Raw genomic sequence first — 18,577 nt, 5'->3', positions numbered from 1 at the left:
ACCTCTTTCAAACAAGTAGTTGTTATTAAGCATTCTCGAACCATTAGTGCGGACTAATGGTATACACACGTATATATTGAAGAAAGAGATGGTTGAAGTAGAACACATGAAAAATTATATAAAAAATTTGATATATATTACATACATACCGCAACGCTAAATGTATCATGGGTTATTCTATTGCAAAAAATTCCCGAGACCATACTTTAAACACTACTTTCCAACCTCGCCCGTAGTGGTACCTGCCGACATCAGGCTCAATGAGGCAACAGCGCGAGGAGAAAGCCCTGAAGGAGCGATAAAAGTGCATTATTTCAATAACCGAACCGATTCTTCCGAGCCAGCGGCCTCCGACGACAGGAAACAACATCCTCTGGCAGCCGGCCAGGCGGTAAAGAAATGCCGAAATCCCGTCTTCCCAATAATCGGATGTGTTCCTGCAGTGTTCCTGGCACAATGCAGTTATCCACTTCAATGAATTTATCCCTCTCTCCGACGACCCATCTCTACCCCGCTACCACCCGGTATCTCCGAGCCTTACTAGATTCTTCAAACTCGGCTTCCTTCCGGGATTCGCTGACCCCGTCACGATACCTTACGTTCGTCTTATAAAATTACAAATTTTTGTATACATATATAATTGACTAATTTTAAAAACTCTATAACAAATAACAAATATATAAATCATTTAGTATTATTTCCAAAATCTAATTATTACCAATTTCTGTTTAAATCTTCTTTGCACATGTGCAAACTTGCAATTGCTCGAAAAAAGAAAACACTATTTGTCTCTTGTAATATATAGAAATGGTCATTGGCGGACTATTTTCTGTATGCATTCCGCGCATTCGCCTTTCCGAAAACTTCAGGCAAGTATAAAGTGCATCTTGTGCTTTAGCTGCAAGCTGAGAATCCGGCTTTCGGGTATTGCCATATAGCGCTGCGGCACCTATTCGCTTTATCTTCTTTTCGAAAACCCCCTATTGCCCCCATTGGCGTCTTTAAATTGCAAGTGGTTTAAGGCTGACCTTACGTTTCGTGATCTGTGTGCAAAATATTTTGTACGTTGATGCATTCCTTCTCTTGGCATTCCGCACAGTTCTTCTCCCTCTGGGAAGGCTACGGTTTTCTTTATAGATCTTACAGAACGGATACGAAACCGGTGTGCAACATATATCTGGCGGTGGAATCAATTTGCAAACTTCGAAACCATTCGTGTCTCGCAAGATAAAACATTGTCCGTGAAAGTTATATTTCCGGCGAGACAATCCGCCCACGGTTACTACATGTTTATTGCTTCTTATATACGAGTATCGAAAAGCGTGGGAGTTTTACAAACTCTTTATATACTGCATTTTCCCTAAATGAATATTTCTACATTATGTTGCAGTTAGGTTCAGAATGTATACGATAATGAGATTCATGTAAGTAACATTCTTCTAATTTTTATGCATAAAACCCGTAGGCTATTATTAATGGAAACACGTAACAGTTTGGTTACAAAGTAACAGAAATCGAAATGAGAATTTTGCATTTAATTAGCGCGATAAACTCGACCGTTCTCCGAGCGCATAATGAAGCTTTAAAACAGTTCGCTAGGCTGTTATCGCGAAAAGCGAAAAGAATAAATAATCAGATTCCATGGCAAAAAATAATCTGCAATTTCGACGGGGTAATAAACGTATAACAGAAGCGGCGTTTCAGCCCCTGAAAACCAGTTCCTGTTTATGAGAGAACATCGCGAAACTGAGTAACAGCACAAACTACCATTGCATGAACCTTTATTATACCCGGAAACCTGATTTTAATGAGAAGGAAAATTATTCGAAAGTTTAATGCTGGGAAAATTTTTGATCCGCGGATTCTCGATACCTCCGCGGATAACGATTTCATTGAAACGCGAGCGGGCCGATATGGCTAAAGTTAAAAGGTTAAGGAGGCGTGAACTTACGACAATTGGATGCCAAAAGCAAACGTATGAAGCTATCGGAAAACTTCCGGATATCTACTCTTTTCGAGCCCTTCGGAAAAAAAGACGATTTATGATGGTCCAGCTTTTTCTCACTTTCGCGATATATTGAAGAAGAATAAGATATTTTTTAAAATATTTTTTTTATTTTCTTCAATCTGGATGTATGATATCCAAAAGGATATAACGGATAGTCTCTCAAGATATCTTGATGAATAGAAAATCAATGCATCATCGATGTTTCAATGTTATTATTATTTTTTCTAGTAATTTAGTGCATAAAAACAATTTCATATAAATAGAAGAAATACGTATCATTTTCTTAAATTAATATTTTACTAAAAATGTGTTACGTTATATTTAAGAAAGCTAAAATAAATTATCAATAAAATGCATATGTATATGTTTAAAAATAATAATATTTGATTACTTTATTGAAAACATTAAATTTATTAAGAAATAATATATTAAAATAAAATTTTACAAAATAATAAATATCTATATGTTTATACTGCACTTTATTATTATGTGTAATGATTTGACTTGAAAAGTAAACATTTCATACGTCACAATTTCTCAATATTTTTCTATTCCCAACGAGCCAAAATATTTTTTTCAGGTCTGTCGGGAAACCTGAGAAAAACTAAAATCTACAAAAATACGAGAAAAAATTTAATTTACTAAAAGTTTTTTAATATTTGTTGAAAATAAACTTTCGATTCGATTTAATCTATATTATAATACTTTGATACTTTTAATTACATTTTGATAAACATTTTAGTTATTTAATTATTTAAATACGATCGGCAGCGAAGTTTTATTTTCTCAAGTAGTCCGATCGATGAACTATTTTCGATAAATCACAAGTGCCGTGGTAATAAATCGGCGCACTTTTGTGCGCGATTCTGTGCTCACGGTGAGAATTATTTATGCAATTATTAACGCCAACAGGAATCGAGGATTGAAAAACGAGGAGATCATGGTCAAATCGATCGAATGCATACGAATTTCCAAGCGCAAACGAATTCCACGAGAATTCGGACGGCGAGAAAGGAAGAGTTTGAGTTTCGAGGGTGTTGGAACGTATCCAACATCCAGACAACTTCTGAAATAACGTCTTCAATATTCGCCAGAATCTCGTGCGTACAAACTCATTGTTCTCAATCGAATATATCGTTCCTTTCGATATTCGACTTCCAAGATCGGACAACGAATTAAAGTCTAGTATAATGTCTCATATCGTATATTTAGCAAAACGCATGTATCTCAAAGGTTGAAACCATATCTGTTTGTATTTAAAATTATTCACGACTACGGATAACGGCGCGCGTGGATAATTTACGGTAATTATAATTATACGTTGTGTTGTATACGCTGTAGTTGTTTTCAGCCGTTTGTTATACAAGCACGTATTAACAACTATAATTAATTAGTTAAGTGTGCACGGCAGTGGACAAGGAGATACATATATGTCATGATGTAGTTTTCATTTAATTTAGTAACAAGCAACAAAATACAATAATTTTAAAAGTTTAAAAATTTAAGCAAAATTACGAATACATCGTGCACAATATTAATTTGTGTGAGAGATGTGCTATAACAAAGATAATTTAGAGTCTTTAATTATAATAATATTATATTGCAAATTATACAGTATACCCAAGGGGAAATATTCCAAGCGTGATAAATACACTCGGGCGAAATTATCGTATAAACATTTTATGCTAATGTGATTTCATCGTATTCCTCAGTTGTTTATTCTCAGCGAAGAATGTCGTTTGTTCGGCAAATTACGGGTAGCCTCCCCCCCCCTCCCCCGAAGCAGCGGTCCATAAACAACCAATAAAACCACGGCAAAATCCCCCTATCTATCCTCTCCGATCTGTCCGATATCGCCTTTTCCAGTGTCTCGCTTAAGCCACCGCCCGGGCGCGCCCGTTCCAAATTTAATCAATCTCGATAACAAATGTACACTCTTGTCAATAACACGTCTGGGCTCTCTCGCGCGCGCGATAAAAGTGCCGCGATAAACGTACCGCGGATATCGAATATGGCTCGCATTTTTGCTCATGACGCTCTCTCGCTCTCGCTGATCCGCCCCGACGATCGGGCGATCAATCGATCTCCGGGATCTCCCTCGCTCTTCCTTCGGCTAACACCGATGCTGAGAAGGATATCCCCCGTATCCCTGACGCTCTCCGCACATACACGACGGACGCGGCATTCGCGCGTACAAACACATACAGGCGCGCGCGCACATATATATTACACATATATACAGCCGCGTTCCCAGTTTTCCCGGATCTCAAGGGAGGAGATCTCCGCGCGCGCAGGTGTCCCGCGGCGAAGATTCCCGGAGGAGATTTCCTGGGAAGTCTGACGCGCGAGAGTATCGCTTCTCCACAGCGTGTGAGATTGCGTTGGGTGTGCTTTTTCCCTTCCCCGCCCGGACGCCCGCCCGCCCGCGCGATTTCCCTCAGTCGCAATGGCCCCCCTCTTCCTTTTGCCGCCGCAACGGAAGAAGCGACGTCGATGCAGCGACACGAGAGAATCGAGAGATAGAGGCGGACAGGGAAGTAATGCGGGGGGGGATTGAGGAAGATTGAGAGAAGCGGGTTGGGTAAGGGGATGATGGATATGCACTTTATTATGCTACAGCGGCCCCAGGAAAGTAGTCCTGGAAGAACTGCGTTTACGAGCAATTAATGCATCCTACAGTGAGCTTGGTGAAAGAGGAGTTCAATCCGTTCCAAGATCGATTACGAAGCCGCGATAACGAATCGACGATACTTTTCCCCGCGATATGTGCATGCGCGGCTCTCAAGATATTCTAATAAAAGCAGGTCACCGACGTTAGCAAGCTAAGATACTTGTCCCAAGATAAAAACAATAAAAGTATCCACTTGCCTGTGCGGATGAAAAGCAGAACGGTCAATATCGAAGTTTGCACTCGACGTTCCCCGACATTGGAAGTTGGCAGCTTGCTCTGATACCGATTGTTTGTCCCCCTCGAGGACCACGGTCCTTGTGTGTAGAACCGCAGCTGGCACGTGGACCAGCCAGAATCGGGTATACGTGAGAACTTGGAATTTTCAGTCGCATCCGCCGCCGAGCCTCGAGCGAAGCTTTCTTCTATTTTCACCGATACGCCGGTGGAGCGTGACGCCGATATACGGGAAGTATTGGTATCGGGACGAAGGAATGCTTCCTGCTATCGGCGGAAGAGCTTACGCACGATTCGACGAATGGCGCGATAAATGTGGCGGCGATTGGGGGAGCGGGTCAATGGATGTTTCTGCCTCATCCGCTTTTCTTTTCTTCCTCGGCAAACTGTATACGCCAGCGATAATGCCAGAGATGTTTAATTTTTCCACTGCGATTGACGCGTACAAGGGACGCCTGAAAGACCATTTCTCGCTTTCTTCCGCGAAAGAGTTTCACTCGAGCGAAAGCATTTCGTCCCAGGCGAAAGATATGAGTTTTGACGTCGAGCAAATCAATATGTATATATACATGTAATACAAAGTATTACACATATAGACTGTATATGTATGTGTAATGTATATACATATACATATACAATCAATACACATACATTTAAGACAATTTATAGTTAAAAGCCTAGTAGAATTTTGAAAAAAATAAATTCTAATTCTCTTTCTAAACTCTATACACAAGTTTGGCGTTAAAAGTCTCCCTCATGATACACTAAATACCAATACCGATAGAAACAACTAGCTTATTTTTATATAATTATGTAAATAAAAAGCTATCTTAAATTAATGCAAACTTAATTCAACAGTAAAGGAGAAAATATGCAATGTTCGAGAAATACATGTAATTCAACGATCTGTTTGGCCATTTTTCCTGGCAAGCGAATATTTGATGTGACACTAGTAGCGCGGATTAATATTTACAAACCATAGATTGCGCGCGTCGTCTAAACCAATATTTTATGCTGCTCCGAGATGGCTGATTTATTTCGCCTTCCTGGCAACGCTATATCGTTCGCTTGGAAATAGACGGCATATCATGCTGGGACGGCGACCCGCAATACATAATATGAAATTGATATTAAAGAAATTCGAAAGAAACCATACATAGTGTTCTTCCCCCCTCCGTGGACGATGAAAGTTCAAGAAATTCAATCCGATGAATTTGCTTATAAAGTTCTCATTGTTTCTCTCTTGACTTAAATGGGAAAACTTCATCTTCGCTAAAAATTAATTACTCGCTGAATCGCTTATCCACTCGCATTTATCCACAGAGAGAAGATAAAAATAATGAATTATCGCATTAAAGAAAAATATGATAACAAGAAAATGACCTATTTTCTATGCATTTATTGTCTGCAACATTAAAACGTTATTTAAATCAACACTGTTTAAATTTCTATACACGTATTGTGTACAAATCTAAGTTTTAGATTTAGTAACAATAAAATCTTTATTTGCCGTCATAATATGTCGCTAATACGTCCCTAAGTCTTTTATTCTGAAATTTATACTATTTAAGTCGTAATATCTAATTAAAGGCAATAATTTTCACAAATCACGTGCGCATAGTCAGCTGGCGCTCCGACAATCGCACAAACTTATAGAAATTGCCGTAACGTCCGAAAAGTTCCCCACGGTTTTACCGGAGGTTCTTGCGTCTTTACTCTCACAAAAACTCGGACTCCGATAAAATCGCGGAGCGGAAGAGACCTTCCAGATCGGTCCAATTAACGAGTACAGCATTCCTTTTCCAGTCCGTGACTCTCGAACGCTGATTGGCTTGTGGACCATTCGTCTGTATAAAAGTACGAAAGCTACCTTTCGTGCGCGACCATCGACTTTCCTCTTTCCGTTTTCGCCGCCGAGTTGCAAGCACTCCAACTTAGATGAAGTCGTACGACAAACTAACTACTTATTAATTTACTGCCGACTAATAAGCCGTGCGAAACGCCCGATGCAACGACGTTTGTATTTTAAGCGGCAGTAACCGGAAGTGCACGCCGTAGTTCCGGAACGAAAGTCGGCCGTTTGAGAGAGCCTACCTGTATCTCCAGCAGACGCGCGTTTATACGTGGCGCCTCGCTCAAATATTTATCTTCGCCGCCGTGCTGCAACCGTGTTGGCGCACGAATTACACGAAATTGTACGACACTAGAAAAAAAGTATGTTTCTTCGTAAGTGACCGGGACTAGAGAGTATTAAAAAAACAGCGAGAAAATTTTTAACATTGTAATAAGAGACCTGCCACCTCCAGCGAATCCAATAATTTTTTATTCGTCAAGATTAAAACAAGGATGTTTTACGTGCAATTTTTTTTAGCACGCTGTGTAAGGGCGTTATATGATTGATGGAAGTGGAAAGTAGCTCATATATTAATACAACACTTTTTGCGCAATGCCAACGCCATTACGTGACTTTCCTCGTGGTTTTTATTTCAAAGATCGGAGTTAATAAGCACACGTTATATCAGAATTTTACAGAAGCCAGGACTGCAGCTTTCTGTTGAAAGCTATATTGACCCACAAGTCTGTTATAATTTAATCCATAAAGTCTTACGGTAAATTAGATTTTAATTCGACAGTTGTATATACCTATCTTAGTTCGTGTTGCGTGATGCGCTTGCAAAATATTCGACGGACGAGATTCGAGCTACAGGCGCGACACGCGATTAAGAGGGAACGACCTCTCGGTGACGTTAATGTCTTCCGAGCCGCGAGCAGGTGTCGTGGATGGATGTAGTACGTTAATGTAATAATTCGCTGAGTCTAATATGTGGACCATATAGCACGTAAATCGTTCCTTAACTTGTCGCTATGTCCGGCCGATTGAGTCATGTGCGATGATTAATGCGACTTATTAAACAGAGATTAGAATAAAGAAAAAGAGCTGTTAAAAAAGCTCCGCGATACACGTGCAGATATGGTCAATCGTAGCTGGTACTGTGTAACAGATTGAAAAAACGTTATTTGCTTTTCCAGTAAATGAATAATTAATTAAAGACTCTCGATATTGAAATTTACGAGGAAAAAGTGGGCTTTGAAAGTCAAACGCGGCTGTGCGTGAGTTAACGTTACGTAACATTTAACCTTAGTAATATTATAATATTATAAAGAATCATTTTAATCACAGAGAATTAAAGAGATAACAGTACAAAATAAAAATATTTAATTAAAATTAAATTTATAAATTTTCCTTATATATGTTTATTAACTTTACAGCCAGAAAGTGGACTTGGTTTACAATAAATCCATAATCTCTCATACTTGTATTCAATCCACACATACACAAATATCCAAAAAAAACCTATTATAAATTATACAAATATAAATAATCGTAGCTTCTTATTGCACTATCTCCTAACCTCACAGTTTGTAAAATAACTTGGCGCTGCTAGATCTCGAAATTTAATAAAGTACTAAAATTTTTGATTAAATAAAGAAACAATAAACATAATTTAGGGAAAAATGCGACGGGAGTAAAAAAGCAGCGCCAAGTTTTTTTACAAGAAAAATTTATTTGTTATATTTTAATTAAATATTTGTATTTTGTACTGTTATCTCTTTAATTCTTTGTGATTAAAATAATTCTTTATAATATGGCGCAATTTAAAGATTTCACCTCTTTTTTTGAAGTACATATTACTTAAGTTGAGTTAGGTAACTCAATTTTGTGAATTATTTTGTTATGGAGAAATAAAGCTACTACTATTTAGGATTTTTAGATTTACAACATACATTGCGCGTGTACTTGGCGCTTTTTTTCACCTTTTTGGAAAAAGATAATTTTGTACTGATATAAATTAACGACGCATCGCATTTCAGAACTACCTCGGTCACCGCGGCAAGACCATGGTAAATGGACGAGAACGTAAATTATCTGCCTACATAATGCAGAACGCTAATTTGCAATCATTTTTAACAGTGCAGGAAGCTATGCTCATCGCTGCCGATCTCAAACTTGCATTGAATAACCATATGAGAAATTACAGAAAGTAGATATTACTGACAACGTTACTGTGTATATAATTCTTCGGGGACTAAGGGAACTGAATAAGATATCTTATATAACAGATGAACAGAATCATTTCCGGTATGTAAGTTTATTGTGTTAAAACGACAATTTGCATTTCCACGTGCAAACAATTATTTTTGCGTCGTTACTTTGTGGCGCATATTGGTTCTCCTCTTGAACAATTATTATTTAGATTTCCAAGATCTGTTAAATAAGCTGTTAAATAAGCTACAATATACAGTGTCTTATTTTAAAAAACGCACCTCGATAATTCTTTAACGAAGCATTTTCAGCAAAAATGTTTCAGACAAAAGTTGTACGGTTTCGAAGGGCACATAAGATGGTGTCAATAGTTTGACCTTGGATAGGCGTTTGAAGATCACGTGAAGGTCACCTTCAATTTCTTAAATAAAAACCCCTATTTTTCAATGCATATTCTTGTAGCTAATCTCAAGAGCTTTTCAAAACACTATAACAAAGTATTTTTTCATTAAAAACTTTTGGAATTATTAAGCTTGAAAGTTCTAGTATTTTGACATAAAATATAAAATATCTTGTAAAACATTAAGTTTTCGGTAATGTTATTTTGATACTTTTATGCACAGATTAATGAGACGAATCAATTGGTATGAAAAAAAGACAGTTGCTTTTAAGGAAAAGTATGCAGATGCATGCTGCAAATTACATATTTTTTCTTAAACGAACTACGAAACCGTACAACTTTTGTCTGAAACATTTTTGCTGAAAATGCTTCGTTGAAGAATTATCGAGGTGCGTTTTTTAAAATGGAACACCCTGTATATCTTATTACTCCAAGTGATCTAAATCTCGCTTTTATTAAACAATTTTTTATAATCTGTGTAGAATGAATTGAATAACAGCGTGATAAAAACATTAATTTAATGACGTACAAAAAATCGATTAAAAATGCTAACGGAAATCTGATAATAAAACCTAGCGTGCGTGTTATATTATTTGCAAATTTATTCAAAACTAGCATGGATTCAAAGGCATATCTAGAATTCCTCTCGTTCTTAGCAAAGAGCTGTATCGGCGGCTCTTCCCTCCCGGAAAAAAATAACATCTAATTTAATGTATAAACATTTCATTACTTATTATAAATTTATGAAAGTTACAATTTTATTCTTCCTTGCCTCGGCTAAAGCGAATTCGTCTATTATTGCATCTACATTTATGTGTGAAACCACTTTTTTTCTATTAATAATGATCCAAGTCTGATTAATCTTTCTTGATTCATCGTAGAACGGAGATAATTCTTTATTAACTTGAGCTTGCTAAAACTGCGTTCGCAAGACGCTACAGTCACTGGTAAAGTTATACAAATTCAAAGTATTATGCAGTCTTGATGTTTGGATAAATATCATCTAGGAAGTATTCTTGAATACATTTTAATAAATACAGGGGAGTTACTGATTCTAATTCCTCGATCAGCTCCTGTACTTGTGCTTTGAACACTTCTAATTCGGACACAAGTTCCACTTTGTCTACGTCTAATGAATAGTGAAGTCCGAAGTCAGCACTTTTTTTTAGCTCATTCAAACTCAGATTCTTCAAGCTATTTCACTGTCATGAAAGCTTTTGACTTTCTTTTCAGCCTCACGTGAAAAAAGTCGTCCTCTAATCCTATTTCTAATTTTCTCTGGTAAACTTTATAGCTGGTTCCGTTCCCTCATCTCGCACTTTCTGCAACGATCCTGCGAGACCCTTTATCGTTTTGTTTGCTACATCCAGAGAAACACTCTTGTTTTGAAGAGACTGGTTGACTTGATCGATGCAACTCAGTATTCTTTCCCATATTAGAAGAAGGCACATAAATCTGAAGTCTATTTGTCTGATCAAAGCTTGTGCTCCAAAAGATGTTTCATCACTATATAATTTCTGCGATCTGTCTTGTCAATACTGAAAAAACAGAACTTACTTTACTGACTTTTTTAAGACACTAACTGTTCTTTGTTTGGTTGACCACTTCGTATCACTGTGACCTTTCAAAGTAACTTTTAGTTTGCCCATTAAAACTTGTCATCTAAGAGGCGTTTTAATTTATATTTCTTAAAAGTTTCGTTTACGCTTTTATTATTCTCCTCTTTGAAACAGTTGATAAAATAAAATATAGACGCGTTTAGTTTGATAAATCTAATTATAATATATTTCAGTTATCTTTACTATTTATTAACATTGATATAATTTCAGTTCAATTTTACCATGATATTTTCGTTCAAGCTATGTACGTGAGTTTTTATCTTAAAACAGACATTAACTTTTCTTATTATGTTACCTCTCTGTTATAAACAAAATGTTATAAATGTTATAAATGTCTGTAGTTATAAACAAAATGATAAAATAAAACAATTAAAAACCAAAAAATTGGTGTTTTATAGACTAAGTCAAGAAACTTTTTGCGCACAAATGTTATATTTAACAAAGAACTGAGAAATACAAAAAGCGACAAAATTAACACTAAAAGGAAAATAATATAAATAAATGCAATATATTTGTCCTGGACATTAGATGTTAATACAAGTCAATATGTTCTTTTCTTTTGCAAAAAATCAGTTCGTCAAAGTGCGCGTTTAAGTTGCGATATTTTCATAATGGCACTATTATGCTTAATGTAAAAAATGAAGTCATATTACATAAAGGACCAAGGTCATAACGCATTCATTAACATACGGAGAGCAATTTTATATCGTCTAGACGCTGTCGACTGACTCAGTAAACAATTAAACATTCAATGTGCTCGATAATTACAACATAGTGAGAACTTGTGCGATATAAAACAGGTTCGCAGCAAACTTACTCATTCATTGTCTTGTGAAAGTGACCGAGGCTATAATCAGTTGACGGCGGACGGCTACTAATTTTACGAAGTGTTCGGCAAGATGTTGGACGCGATAATGTTGGACGAAAACTCCTGCAAGATACATTTACAGGAGTCAAAAAAATTGCTGCGACCCGGAAAATCGCAGAACTCGCAGATGTGCATTGAATTCAGCGATCTCTGTTATTCGGTTCGTCGCAACCGCAAAGGCAAGAACATTTCATCGTTTCACATATTTATGAAAGTCGGAATTTTCTTGCGTTCTAGACACAATTTACTCATTACACTTCGTGATATCTTGAGACAGCTTTAGATAGCTGTATAAAAAATAACTGATCTAATCATTCGATTGATATAGCAACGTAAGCGCACATCATTACATTGCAATTGCGGTACATGTCACACAAATATAATACGTATGTTGTCTCGATTTGCGCGCTAAACACATCCGTCTGATGATTTCTAGTATTTACGTATTGATATGTTCATTAAATTCGCTCAATCGTAAATTTGCGCGTAAATAATCATTTTCAACGTTGTGAGTTTTCAGCGCACAAATATCATCTATATGTCGCAACATTTTAACTGAAATTTAACCATAAAATAAATACAGCTTAATATTTTAAAATGTGATGTATGTACCCATTATGTACTATTGTTTAAGCTAAGTGCGAAAATGTTAGAAAAGTGAGAAGATATTAAAACTTATTCAGCAATTTGTTTTTAAAACTTATAGAGGTTCGGCATCCCTACGCTACTGAACTTACATCCGCTTCATGTTTTCATGATCATTTTAAAAATTCCAAGCAGTTTATTTTTAAGTGGGTCCCTGACACGTAAAATTTACCATATAAAAACAGGTTTGCAGCATATTAACTCATTTATTCGCCTTGTGAAGGTGACCGGTTGTCCTTCTGTGTTACGGCCTTCATACATCAAATCGTGTAAGGACGTAAAATGTAACCGTAAAAAAATCGACTAATCCCAATCAAATATTGTGCTGTCCGTAACCCCAGTAAGGGGAAATACTTGATTGGGATTGATCGATTTTCTTACGCTTACGTTTTGCGTCCTTACGGTATTTTATGTGTGAAGGCCTTTAGACTCAACGAACTACAGTGCTACAAAATCAGTCAACGCATGAAGTCGTAGCACGACGCTATCCCGACCGTGTACGATTAATAAAGAATTCGATGATATCGCGTATCACGCATCTCGTATGCCCAGTACGCAAACGCCGGTTCTTCAATTAATCAGTTGACGGCAGACGGCTGCTAATTTTACTAAGTGTTCGGCAAGATGCTGGAAGCGAAAATGCTGGACGACGACTCCTGTAAGATCAGTTTGCAAGAGTCAAAAAAATTGCTGCGACCCAGAAAATCGCGGAACTCGCAGATGTGCATCGAATTCAGCGATCTCTGTTATTCGGTTCGTCGCAACCGCAAAGGCAAGAACATTTCATCATCGTTCCACGCATATTTGTGAAAGTTGCGATTTTGCGTTCTCGATATCCTCGATATCCGACACAATTTACTCGTACGCTTCGTAATATCTTCAGACAGCTTTATATAGCTGTATAAAAAATAACTGATCTAATCATTCGATTGATGTAGTACCTAACGTAAGCGCACGTCATTACATTGCAATTTGTGGTACATGTCACACAAATATAATATGTATGTTGTCTCGATTTGCGCGCTAAACACATCCGTCTGATGATTTCTAGTATTTACGTATTGATATGTTCATTAAATTCGCCCAATCGTAAATTCGCGCGTAAATCATTATTTTTAATGTTGTGAGTTTTCAGCGCACAAATATCATCTATATGTTACGCAACATTTTAACTGGAATTTAACCATAAGATAAATACAGCTTAATATTTTAAAATGTGATGTACGTACACCATTATGTACTATTGTTTAAGCTAAGTGCGAAAATATTAGCAAAGTGAGAAGATATTAAAACTTATTCAGCAATCTGTTTTTAAAACTTATAGAGATTTGGCATCCCTACACCATTGAACTTACATCCGGTTCTAGTCGTTTATCTCCAGTTATATGAGTCAGATTAAAAAAAAAACTGACACAATTAATTTAAAGTTTAAACCAAGATTTAGATTCTAATTTCGTAATAGAATAAATAATAAAGCTGTGGATTATATATTGACGTACGTGTTCGCGTTTGTAGTTATTTTGATCGCGATAACAAAATTTTACGTAAATAACAAAAGATTACGTATGTTAATTATCAAAATTTTCACATTAGCATGTACAAGTAACTAATACAACTTTGTTAATTTCTTAAATAGAGCTAATGTTATGATCGTACTAGATTTCGTGTTTAGAAAAGCATGTTATTTTATAAGCCGTAAAAAGAACTGAATGTCTTTATATAAATTAATTAAAAATAATGACGTAAATATTTTATTTAAAAATAAAATAAAAATGTCATTATAAGTTATGATCCGCAAACAAGTTTTTGTTCTCATTAGGGTAGAGCGGGGTCAAAAGTAACAATTTGACTTTAGAACTTGATTGTGGAAAAACTATTACAGTAAAAGAAAAACTCTTGATACCCTAAGTTAATGTGATCATTTCACTTTATGGAAATCCTCCTATTTAAATCTTGTGATAAACCAAATAAGAATTATTAATCAAAAACGTAAACGAGGGAAAATGTTACAATCGCCCCAGACGCCGGGTTGCTTGCAACACTATAGAGGGGATCGATAGTAACTATTTTAAATAATCAAAATAAAAAATGTTTATTCAATAAAAAATAATAATTTCTCTTATATTAACAAAAACAAACTAAAATATTCATATTCTCATACAAAAAAAGTAAAATAAAATCTTATTCTATTAAAACATAACTTCTTTATATCAATTATAGAAAACATTAACTTTGTTCATTTAATTATAAACATTTTTTGTTCTTATATCATTAAATGATAGGAACACAATGTCTTTAAGGACTAGGGAGTTGATTTGTAACGTTTTATTCGACCCCACACAATGATGTTACAATCGTCCCGAATATGTTTTTGAACTTTGACTTAAAATTTCTAATAATAAAATGCCAAAAATGAATAAGTAATAATTATTATAATAAGAAAAAATAACAAAACTCAAATATAACCTAAAAGAAAAAGTACTTACTTGCAGTGGATATATTATATTCAAAGTTTAAGATTGTCGGAAGAAATTACTTTACGGCCTCAGAAACATATTTTATTTATTACAGACGTCCACTCAATACCCATGCCGCAGGCATTCTGAGACACGTTATAGCTTGTTCAGCTTCATCCGTTAATCAACAAACGTATGCGCATCTATGTCTATAACTATAGATACTTGAGTTGTTACTTTCGCCCCGCGTTACTTTTGACCCCGCTCTACCCTACAAAGCTTATTATAATTATGTGTCGCAATATAAAACAATTATCTTGAATATCTCCAGAGTGTTCTAAAATTATTTATCTCATAAATGGGTAATAAAAATACAAATCATGTATTGTTTGCTCTAATCTTAAAATTGAAAATTTTCAAGTCTAACATATTATATAATATGACATATATTCATATAACATATTATAATATGTCTAAGATAGGTGCAACATATGTCAAAGATTATATATTTAACAGCCGATAGCGACAGCAGATACATCGTGTTTCGGATTTTGGCTAAAATTATCTCACTTACTAATTTAAGACTTAGCAATCCTGAAAATCTATGAATGATTTGTAAAACGCAGTTATAGGTGTATTGCGTATATGCATTATTTTCTTGGAAAATTGTTTGATTTAAAGAACCAGGTTTTGAAGGTTACACAGTTTTATTTGTAATTATAATGCGTTTTCCACGTGTTGTCTATAAATATGGTTAAAGAAGAATGCTTACTGTAGAGACCGAGACAAAGATCCTGCGTAATGTGACGGGGCACTTCGAATCGGGGAAACTCACAGTAATAATCGGTCCTTCTGGGGCGGGAAAGACCACCCTGCTGAAAGTCGTGTTGGACGAACGATTGACCGACGTTAAGGGTATTGTCACCATAAACGGCGTTGAACGGGACAGGGGAATGGTCCGCAAACATGTGCGCTACGTGCCGCAACAATTCGATCTGTTGCCGTTTCTCACGACAAGAGAGACTCTCTACATAGCAGCTCGGCTGAAACTCGTTAATCAGGACGAACAAGTGATTCGCTTAATTGTAAGTAAAATATATAAATATACAAAAGAAACTCTCCAATCGCTATGTATAAAATGTATTATTAAATAAAAAAAAATATATATATAATAGATAATTATATAAAAATATATTTTATATGTATATTATTATTTTTACTTATAATAAGCTTGCTGTGGCGAACAAAAAAGTTATACATATATAGATTGATGCACCATCAGATATTATTTCTGTTAGGTGAACGATATCGCGAAGAGTCTCAGCTTGTCAAATTGCCTGGGTACATTGGCGAACAAATTAAGCGGTGGCGAACGAAAGAGACTTTCCATCGGCGTAGAATTGATCGCCAAGCCATCCGTTCTCTTATTAGACGAGCCAACAAGCGGTCTCGACAGTGCGGTGTCTAATCAGGTATGATGATATATAAATATATTAATAAAAATTAATGCAGATTACATCAATATAGCGATTGTTTTACAAAACATTCGCTATTAGCCGACATAAATCAATATTTATTTCTTGTATTCTACTAATACAAGCGCAAAATATTCCAGCAATATTGTAGCAACGTTGCAACATTCCTGCGACATAGCTGGAATATTATTATATTATGGTCGAGAATAATAAACATTTCTGATTATATTATTATATTTTGTTCCGCAATATCATTAAGGCGTTCTTAATGTGCCACATGTATCCATACGATTTGCATTGAATAGCTCATTAACATGCTGCACGGTATGGCAAGAGAGAACTGCACTGTGGTTTGCGTGATACATCAACCCAGCAGACAGATGATTTCGCTCTTCGATGACATTATGGTACTTAACCAAGGTAGAAGTATGTACTGTGGTCCAAAGAGCGAGATTTTAAATACGTACAGCATCGCCGGGTTCACGTGTCCCAGCTTCTACAACACAGCAGAATTCGGTAACGTTGATGACTCTATCGATCCGACTTAATAAGTAAATTACAAAGAGACAGAAGAATTAGAAAAAAAGTATTAACATAAAATATTTTAGAGCTGTACGCATTTTTTTATGTATTCTTTTACTTCAAAGCCTGAAAGATTTTTTTCTTATTAATCTTGCATAGCAAATTTGTTAAATTTATTACAAAAATAGATTTTGTAATTAATTGTACTAAACACAAGTAACAAAACAGACTTCCTTAAGACAGATGAATTCTTAAGAAAAAGTATTCAAAAAGTTTACCTTGCATAAACTGAAATATTTTCGATATCTCGAAAAGCATCAAGATTATAAAACTTGATATAAATATATACAAGTTTCAATATTATGTGCAAATACAAAGAAAATTCTCACATTGTTTAATTTGATGTAGTATTGCTTATTACATGAATTGTGGCTTTATCACTTTTCGATGTTACACAACAATTTTACTATGTAATATTTATGATATTAAACGATTCAAAGCATATTATTAATTTGAAAAAAATGGAGAACAATCCACATGTGATATTGATTGTGTTTTCCTGATTGCAGTACTTGAGGTCATAACAGAGCAAAGAGGTGGAGATTTAGAGAATTTATACAAGATCTGTCGTGATGAATACGAAAATTCGAGATCGCGCAACAGACCTAATGAAAATGGTAAATATGATGTTACATACTTTATTAAACGGTTATGTATTTAAACGTTTCTTAATTATTTCGAATTTTTGTTAATCCATAATAATTTATTAATAATTCATTAACAATTATGTTAATAACTTATACTAATTTATACTAATTTATAATGTTTTTTCCATCTTGCTTCGCGATGACTGGATAATAAAAGCGTGAATATATTATTTAACGAGAATATCCACAATATATTCTCTATTTTAAAAATATTGGATCAGGCATTGAGTATCTCTAAACCTCGAGGACTATATCTTTCTTGTGTATAATGTAAAATTAATGTTATTCGAAAAGCATAAATATATAAAGCGAGACAATTCAAAATTATGAGAAATAATTTTTCAGTCACTAATAACTCTCAATAATTGGATTTTTTTATAGAATCGACTGATTCTAAGCAGAAATGTGAAACAGGCGACATAGATACGTCCACAAATAGTATAATATCAAAAAAGTCGACATGGCAACAGCAAAAGATTTTATTTTTAAGATCTCTAATTTGCATCAAGCGAGATATTGTAAGTAAAAACTATCGAAAGTAATATTCGAACAATTTGCTTGAAAAATTAAAATGCTATCGTTTTGTGTGATTGATCTCTCAGACCTTGACAAACCTAAAATTTGCGGCGCACGTCGCAAACGGCCTGTTTTTTGGAGCAGTTTTCTATAATTTTGGTGACGACGCGGACGTGCAGAAAGTGATGAGTAATACCGCTTACTTATTTTTGTCTGTGGTATTTTTATTCTATATAAATTCTCTGCCTGCAATACTAATGTGTAAGTAACACAGATTTTTTTAACAATATTTCATACTTCCGTATATTTTTTTTACGTATAAATATAATATATAATTTATGTGATTTTGTTGGCAAATAACTAAATTATATATATATATATATATATATATATATATATATATATATATAA

The 18,577-nt window shown here is 35.1% G+C and overlaps 2 protein-coding genes across 9 annotated transcripts in view; one reads left to right on the top strand and one right to left on the bottom strand.

Moving 5' to 3' along the window:
- LOC112459516 (basement membrane-specific heparan sulfate proteoglycan core protein-like) overlaps positions 1–18,577 on the bottom strand; it is a 266,402-nt gene that overhangs the window by 84,517 nt on the left and 163,308 nt on the right. The window lies entirely within an intron of this gene.
- The window catches only part of LOC112459514 (ATP-binding cassette sub-family G member 1-like), a 9,017-nt gene continuing 2,209 nt past the window's right edge, over positions 11,770–18,577 (top strand). The window contains exons 1-7 of one of the 2 annotated variants that reach the window (XM_025023641.1): positions 11,770–12,024; positions 15,724–16,031; positions 16,245–16,418; positions 16,727–16,937; positions 17,513–17,620; positions 18,032–18,168; positions 18,253–18,427. In XM_025023641.1, the coding sequence (XP_024879409.1) occupies positions 11,877–12,024; positions 15,724–16,031; positions 16,245–16,418; positions 16,727–16,937; positions 17,513–17,620; positions 18,032–18,168; positions 18,253–18,427 (1,261 nt within the window). In that variant the 5' untranslated portion in view covers positions 11,770–11,876. Of the gene's footprint in view, positions 12,025–12,065; positions 13,263–15,723; positions 16,032–16,244; positions 16,419–16,726; positions 16,938–17,512; positions 17,621–18,031; positions 18,169–18,252; positions 18,428–18,577 lie in introns of those variants that run through there. The other variant, XM_025023640.1, reaches the window with a different exon arrangement.

Source organism: Temnothorax curvispinosus, unplaced genomic scaffold (assembly GCF_003070985.1).
Source record: "Temnothorax curvispinosus isolate PA1 unplaced genomic scaffold, ASM307098v1 QBEX01009885.1, whole genome shotgun sequence".
Lineage (NCBI taxonomy): Eukaryota > Metazoa > Arthropoda > Insecta > Hymenoptera > Formicidae > Temnothorax > Temnothorax curvispinosus.
The sequence above is the reverse complement of the archived record's forward strand: the minus strand, read 5'-3'. Positions and strand labels throughout refer to the sequence as shown.